The sequence below is a fragment of the Podarcis gaigeae genome, assembly GCF_964106915.1.
Source record: "Podarcis gaigeae genome assembly, chromosome: 5".
NCBI classification, from domain to species: Eukaryota; Metazoa; Chordata; class Lepidosauria; order Squamata; family Lacertidae; genus Podarcis; species Podarcis gaigeae.
This window is the reverse complement of record NC_139681.1, coordinates 57,546,973-57,554,832: the sequence shown is the minus strand read 5'-3', so window position 1 is coordinate 57,554,832 and position 7,860 is coordinate 57,546,973. Positions and strand designations below refer to the sequence as shown.

Genomic DNA, 7,860 nt, shown 5'->3' with positions numbered 1-7,860 from the left:
AACCATGGTTGAAGAAGACTGTAGACCGTACTGAATTATATAGGCTGGAGGTCTGATGCAGTGTAAGGCAGATTCCTAATGTTCCTACAAAGTGCAGGATGGAACTCTTAAATTTCCCCATGCATTTTACCAAAATGATGTCCAACTCAGAGTAGGCAAAAGAGATTAAAGATACAACACAGCCACGTTCATGCAAAAGGAAGTATACATTTAAAGGTTGATGGAAGTCCATCTAAGAAACACTTGGCTGCTATCCCATTAGTGGGTAATTATGAGCTCGGCATTATAACAAACTATGTGTGGACCTGCTGCTCTTTTCTATTGGCAATGGCATAAATCATCACCTTCAACTAACCCTTGATTCAACCTGGTGTCCTCCAGACATTTTGGGCTACAATTCACATCAGCCGCAGTTAGCATAGCCAATGTCAAGGAGTGCTTATAGCCTACAAATTAAGCCCTGAAACCCTAAGATCAGATGAAAAGGGTTGCTCTCGCCACTCCCCTACATGTTGTCTCACAAAAACTATTACTCCCAAACATCTCCTGCATCACTTCTGCTGGTCCTTCTATGCTTTCTGAGGTCTGCTCTTATTCAGTGGTTGCTTAAATACAAGGTCAGGTTACTGGAATGGAAAACATGTGAGTAAAGGCTGAAGTAAGTATTTTCATTTGCAGGCAATGCTGATAATTACGGAAGTTCTTAACTAGCTAAAATGCAGGCCCAAAGAAAAAGGGTAGCAGCTGCTGAGCAACATCAGAACAGGACAACCAGGAAAGAGGCTCATGGTGGATTAATATACCCTATTTTTTGCACCATAACACTCACTTTTTTCCTCCTAGAAAGTAAGGGGAAATGTCTGTGCGTGTTATGGAGGGAATGCCTACAGGTGGCATGCCTACGGATTTTCCTCCTCTAAAAACTACGTGTGTGTTATGGTCGGGTGCGTGTTATAGAGTGAAAAATACGGTATATATATTTGGGTTGAGTGAGGGATCCTCTTAATTGCAAGAATAAGAACTTGGAAGGTTATGGAAGTTAGTTACCTGTAGATGATGATGATGATTATTATTATTATTATGAAGAGTAGTTGAGCATCTATCAGGGACATTAAATCTAGGGAATCTTAGGCTAGATGATACTGCTAGTAACACCACAAATCGCCTGTTTTAGTGAACTTGCTGCTATACTCTTGTGTCTGCAATTTCAGAGCTCAAAGAAGCATGCCAGTGCTTGGCACGTGATGGAGGTACTGTGGGTTAGCTTGGGAATACTGTATTATGTAAATCTTCCATTTGAACAGGCTGGCCTCTTGTGGACAGTATATGGCACAGCACACATTAAGTACAAACTGTACTGTTTTTAATTTAAATAAATGACACAATATCCAACACAATGTCGATTAACCCGTAATTTCTAGAATGCATAGATAATTTCAAATACTGTTAAAAGACAGTGTGTGCATGGCCAAACCAAATCACAGTCAGAATTAGTTTGGATTCCTGCCCCTCCGCCCCATAAGAGTCATTCAGTTTATTAAAGTCATAAAGGTTGAGGGAACACACTTTTACTTCCATAAGCATTTCAGCTTATGCATTGATCAGAGTCAGTTGTGAGATAGGCTTTCAAAAAGCAGCATTTCTACATGTTTATATCCTAAACAGAGGTATCTCTTGGTGCTAAAACTAAAGTGAACAAAACCCAAACCCACTCAGCCTCAAAACCAGGGAGATCGATCCAAAAGTTTGATAGAACCATGAATGCTTTAGAAAAGGCTTTTTCAACAAAGTTGCTACTTTTCTTAATGACAGCATTTCAACAGCCCCCTTTGGAATACATTAATAGTGTGGTTTTTCCTTCAAGTAATCTCCTCTCCCAAACTCACATTAGGCTAGAACAGTAAAATCCAGAGCCAGTAAGGAACAGGCATATAAGAAATAATTTGAAGGAAGGAAGGGCATTTCAGAGCGATTTACCTTTGTGCCAACCGTTTACTCAACCTCCACAGCTAAGTGCTTTGTCAATCCCCTTTGCCGAACCCACGGCTCATTTAAATCTCAGGATTTGCTGACTCCTCCTCAGCTCAATTTAACCATTCTCACTTTAATTCAAGCCCTGATATTAGGAGAGAAAGCACAGTTCCTGTTGCAACAATTGCAATTTTAACCAGTGATTTTTACAATGCATGTGCGTACAGCAAGTGCCCTCTGATCCCATGCCAGGGATCTAACACTTTACTAGGCTGCAGCAAACCATTTTTCTGTATGCATACGAGTGCAAGAAATACACAAAACAACTTGGAAGTACTTTCAATGTTCCTTTTGATATAGTCTTCACTCTTTGCAGCTACTGAGTCCAGGCCAAGGCTAAGCCGAAGACGGCAAAACAAAGCTACATCCCTGCACCGACAGCACAATCTCCTCTGTGTTGCACAAATGGAGCCACCCAAGAGTTGCCTCTTGGGTGGCATGAGGCAGGTATTTAAGTTTCCTCTCCAGATTATTGCTTGATTAGTAAAAGGATACTGGAAATCCTGTGACAACCCCACAGATTTGTCATACAGATTTCCAGCACATTATCCCAACGGAAAACAGGCAACCAAGCAGGAAATATCCCGCCAGTGCCTTTCTTTGCAGTCCAATGATTATTCCTATGATCAGATGTGAGGCAGTGATTTTGCTGGCTTCCAACCCTTTTCCAAGTCCTACACACCTCCTCCTCCTCCTGGTTTGATGGGCTCATCAGGAGAGGTCCCTGGGGCAGAGGCTGTGCTGCTGGGGGACTGGGACCTCTGCTTCTTCGAAGCTCCACTGGCACCTGCTGGTTTCTTGGCAGGCACACCATTGTCATCCTTTACCTTCTTCAGCTTGGCTTTGCCTTTGACGGGGGTAGAAAAGGTGAGGGATGCTTTTCTGAACTCCAGGGGAAAGACTCCCACATCCCCATCAAAGCGATTCTTGGAGACCTGTAGATAGCGCTTTCCTGGGCCTGTCACCAGCTTCCTGTCCTGCAGGATTAGCACGTTGTCAGCTTCCTGGCTGGCCTGCGCAAGAGACGCAGAGGGAAAGTTATTGTTTGAGGGGAGAAGGGGCAGCCATTTTGTACAGCATGTAATGTAGCACAGCAGTATGAGTAGAAGGAGCCTGCAGCTAAAAAAGAAGCAGATTTAGAGTATATGCGATATGAATACAATTGTACTGAATGTGGTGGGTCTTAGGCCAGTCAGGTGATCTTGCTGTACTTTCCCCAGGTTATCTGCACAGTTTTCCCCTCAAGAAACAATTTGCAACAAGTTGAGACATGCAGTACTTTTCTCAGCTCTTCCAGCCAGCTAAGGATCAAGAACCACAATGTAGGTATCTTCATTGGATGAAAAATAATGGCACTTCTCTTTAAAAGTGAGAACAATGCAATTTGATAAACAAGTACAGTGGTACCTCGGGTTAAGCACTTAATTTGTTCCGGAGGTCTCTTCTTAACCTGAAACTGTTCTTAACCTGAAGCACCACTTTAGTTAATGGGGCCTCCTGCTGTCGCCACGCTGCCAGAGCATGATTTCTGTTCTCATCCTGAAGCAAAGTTCTTAACCCTAGGTAATATTTCTGGGTTAGTGGAGTATGTAACCTGAAGCGTATGTAACCCGAGGTACCACTGTAAGCACTTTAATCCCACTGACTGTAACGGGAGAAAATTAAGCACAAGTACATCAAAGGGTGCCAACTGAAGCCGTCCTACCTCTGTCACTAGGAGTTGCTAGGCAGAAGATGGTTAAATCATCTGACTATGGGTTGCCTAGTTAGACCACCCCAAATATGCAGAAAAAATGGATTCTTATGGGCCAGACATGGGGAACCTGTGGTTTTCAAGATGCTGTTGGCCGCCAACTCCTATCAGCCCCATCCAGGATAACCAGGGGTGATGGAAGTGGTAGCCCAACAACATCTGAAGGTCCACAGGTTACCCTTACCCACTATAGCCAGAAGGGATCAAAGGGACAGAGAACTGCATACCAGACTTAGCAATTCCAACAGCCACTATGTTAGGGATACAGTGTGGTGCAATGAACTCTTGATTGTTATGGATAAAGTACACACACTTTGAGCTAAGCTGGAAATATAAGCTCTCCAAAGACCAAATTTGCCCACTTCCACACAAATTCTCACCTTTGCAGACCCAAAAATCGAGGCCGTCTGCAACTCCCTCTCTTCATCTTCTTTCCGGGGGTGAATGACCACGGTGACGTGGCAGCTGTTTTCTGTGGCAAACTTCCGGAAGGCACCCACTATGTAGTCTTGCACAGCTAGCCTAGAATGGCAACATGGTGGAATAAATATACCTTGTAGCAAAAGTAATTACATTAGACACATGAATAGTGAAGTGCAAAGAACACAATTTGAAAAGAAAGGTTACTTGATGTTTACCTGCTAGAGAGGGGTAAAGAATATTAGTAGAGGATGAAAAGAAGAACTGCACATTTTCATAGTGAGAGACACTATTTTCCTCTTGAACATTTTCCTATTTATTTATTATGTTCACTGCTTTTTATAAAAAGTCTCAAGGTGACTTACAAGACACTTAAAATACAGTACAACTTTTAAAATCCAAATACAGTACCATAAAATGACCACAAAAAATAAAACATAAAAAGGACTAGAAGGCCTAACTGTGGTTACTGTCACTACCAAAAGAATGCTTATCTATGGTTAAGGAAGAAATTCACTCTCAGTCAGGACTACTGTTTGCACCGGCAGGATTACAATTATTTTCAGGTCACTATAAATAAGTCACGCACTGAGTCATTTTTAAAAGAAGGTAGAGGAGAAATACAGTGTTGTAAAAAAAAGAGTCTAGGCCAAAGGATGAATGCATGGGGGAGAGCTTACCTGTCCACATTGAGCTGTTCCTGGCCCATCATGAACTGGAGATTGTCGATGATCACATGACTGATATCATACATGTACACAGCATGCAGCATGGTGTCTATCACTGTCCTGCATGGAAGAGACCATCACAATTACACACACATCTTTCATCATCAGTCCTGAAAAAGGAATGATTGAAATAAGGGTCACACATGGAAATATGAACAGGAATGCGGCCTTAGCATCTGAACAAGTAGAACATTGCTTCATGCCCACCACTGCATCACATCAAGAACATTAAGCCATGACATGCAGGAGGGAAGCTGCCACCCTGAACCTTACTTGATATTCTGATGCCCGTGGAAAGTCATGAAGTAGAGCGGAAGATCCTCAAACTTGTCTGCCCACTCATCATACTTTTCCAGCTGCTCTTCCAGCCTCCCCATGGCAAACTGGGTAAGCATGATCTTGGCCAAGCGCACATTGTTGATCTCAAAGCTGCCCCACAAAGTGTTCACTCCCTGTGTGCAGAGGTCCAAGGCATATTCACTGATGAAGGTTGTCTTCCCACTGCCCGTTGGGCCTGTTCCACAGACAGGATAAAATTAATATGAGGACAGGCTGTTGCAACCTACAGGATAGATGGTTTTCACCTTGAGTTTTCATGTGTAGACCAACACGCCCTTTCTTCTGAAAGACCACCCACTTCAGATGTAAACAAAAAAAAACACAGTTATTTAGTGGGAATAACGGCAATCAGAATTCATGGCAAGTAGGGACATGAAAATTGGTCCAAGGCAGAAAATAGCAAAATATAGGTTAGACTCCTTACATTCCTGAAGGAAAAAACGGACAGCTCAAGAGCCACCAGATTGAGGTAGCCCAACTCTGCAGCAAGTCATTGAGCTGGCAAGCAGGCATTACAACAACAACAAAAAGCCAAGAACCACACAGTAGTAAAGCATACTGCATCATTGAAGGCTCAATTGAACACTCAATAAGCCTTTGATTGTAAATGACTTGTGAATGAAAAGTCAGTCAGCTACTGGCAGTATCCTTTGAAGAGGCCCTAGGGAAGACATCCAGCTGAGATTTACAAGGGAACACACACACACACACACACACACACACACACACACACAGAGAGAGAGAGAGAGAGAGAGAATGGAGAATGAGAGTTAAAGTGCCACAAACCACATAGCTACACACCTGTGAATACAGTGAGCTCCCCTTTTCGATGGCCCTTGAGGAGTTTGTTCAGTTCTGGAAAACGAGCCCACTTGACACCTGACACCTGCTCCACATTGGCCAGCTCCCCAAGCACCTCTTCCCGCAGCTGGCGAAATGAAATGATGGACTTGTGGCCGGCTGGTAGAGCGGAGCGCAGAATCTTGGTGAGGTTCATGCCCTGGGTGAAAGCTTCCAGGGGCTGTAGTTGTTGGTCACTTGGCCGCACCAAAGAACAACGCTTCGGGTTCAGCTTGCGGGCAAAGAGTTTGGCAGCTTCCCAGGAGCGGAGGTCCTCCCCTAACCACAGGGTGATCCGCTTGAACTGTTCTAAGTAGGGGAGAAGGGCTGGCGGGAGGCAGGAAATCCCCCGGGGCAGGGCCAAAGTGGGTAGCCCAGTCACCTGGTGCAGCACTAATGTGTCCAGCTCACGGCCAGTCAGTACAACTTCTGTATCTCGTCGGCTGATCAGAGGCAATCCAAAAAGGTTGTGATAGGCCGCAGGGCGAGGTAGGGTGTTCTCCACATAGTGCACCATTTCCCCTTGGCGCTCAACTCCCAGAAGCTTTAACCCCTTCAGGCTGGTGCCACGGGGGCTGAACCAAGGGAAAACCAAGGTCCGCGCTGTCCGCAAGTAACGTACTCCAAACCGTTTGAGTGTGGCATTTGAGACATTGGAAATGCCGAACATAGCCTTGGCCTCCTGCGTCTCCTGCTCATCCAGCAGTTCCCAGAGAGGCAGGGCTCGTTCCCATATATGCATGGCATCTTTCCCATCTTGGTCTCTTTGCCCACTGGCCTCTTCCAGGCCACCCACAGCCATCCCTTTATGTCGCAACTCTACACTGGCCTGAAAGTCTTGCCAGTTACCTTCAGCCAATGAAGCTGTGCACAAAAAGCGGCCAGTGGTCTTGTCGATGAAGAGGCTGTAGCTATGGCGGACCTGCTGCTGCTCCTCCACAAAAATACTGGGCACGTGAAGACAACTATAGCCATCATGAAAGGGGATGCCCTGCGCCCTCAGATACTGGCGAATCTCTGTGACTGAAACTGGGGGGATCGGCCCTTCTGGGGACGGAAGCGTCTCTTTCTTGTAAGATCTGCAGGATTTGCTCCCTGCAAGGATCAGCCTGCCCCTAAGGGGCCAGTGGCTTGAAAGACTGCACAAGGAGCGAGTGAGGAACCACATTTTTTCTGTACCAGTGGCAGAAAGATGCCTGCCAAGAGCATCCTCTCAAGGCAGTAACCTTCCAGACTGGCACACTAAAAACTTCTGCTGGGAAACCTTCCCCCAAGAGCAACCTCTCCCATATCGAGACTTGCTATAATACCTCTCCCTCCTAATCACACGAGCGCGCGCACCGCCTTCGTCAGAGAAACAACACCGTCCTCAACCATCCCCTCCTCCGTCTCGCCGCTTCCCTCCCGGCCACCCCAACCACCTCGCAGGGACTCGCCCTCTCGCCGCTTCCTCGCTTGCGGCGCAAGTCCCGCCGCATAACCCCGCTTTGCCTTGCGATGGGCAAAGAGACGGCAGCCCCAGATTTCAGCCCCCGACAACCGGCCGCTTTGAAGGAAGCCCGATCCGCTGCAACAAGCAGCACCTGCCCCCAAACTCGACCTCCCTGCCCTCCCTCCCGCCCTCCTGTCACCGCGCGATGGGAGAACTCCGCGCCTGTCTCGGATCGAGCATCATCCTTCCCCCCACGTGCGGCTGCAGACAGCGCGCGATCGCCGCGCCCCGGAACAACAACACAACGTGGAAACGTC

The 7,860-nt window shown here is 46.2% G+C and overlaps 1 protein-coding gene across 1 annotated transcript; it reads right to left on the bottom strand.

The window, feature by feature from the left end:
• Positions 1 to 1,341: 1,341 nt before the first annotated feature.
• Positions 1,342 to 7,855, bottom strand: TWNK (twinkle mtDNA helicase). The gene is made up of 5 exons (XM_083737953.1): positions 6,073 to 7,855; positions 5,206 to 5,446; positions 4,885 to 4,992; positions 4,165 to 4,306; positions 1,342 to 3,044 (listed from the first exon to the last, which is right to left on the bottom strand). The coding sequence occupies exons 1-5, from the start codon at positions 7,277 to 7,279 to the stop codon at positions 2,706 to 2,708; spliced, it is 2,037 nt and encodes a 678-aa protein (XP_083594079.1). The 5' UTR covers positions 7,280 to 7,855; the 3' UTR covers positions 1,342 to 2,705.
• Between the last annotated feature and the right edge of the window lie 5 nt (positions 7,856 to 7,860).

Bases quoted from the DNA above. Each gene is read 5' to 3' on its own strand.
- TWNK (XM_083737953.1), bottom strand. From the start codon at position 7,279: ATGTGGTTCCTCACTCGCTCCTTGTGCAGTCTTTCAAGCCACTGGCCC. The intron at 5,447-6,072 runs GTGTGTAGCTAT...TCTGTGGAACAG, and splicing joins GGAGCTCACTGTATTCACAG to GCCCAACGGGCAGTGGGAAG. The intron at 4,307-4,884 runs GTAAGCTCTCCC...TTGCCATTCTAG, and splicing joins GAACAGCTCAATGTGGACAG to GCTAGCTGTGCAAGACTACA.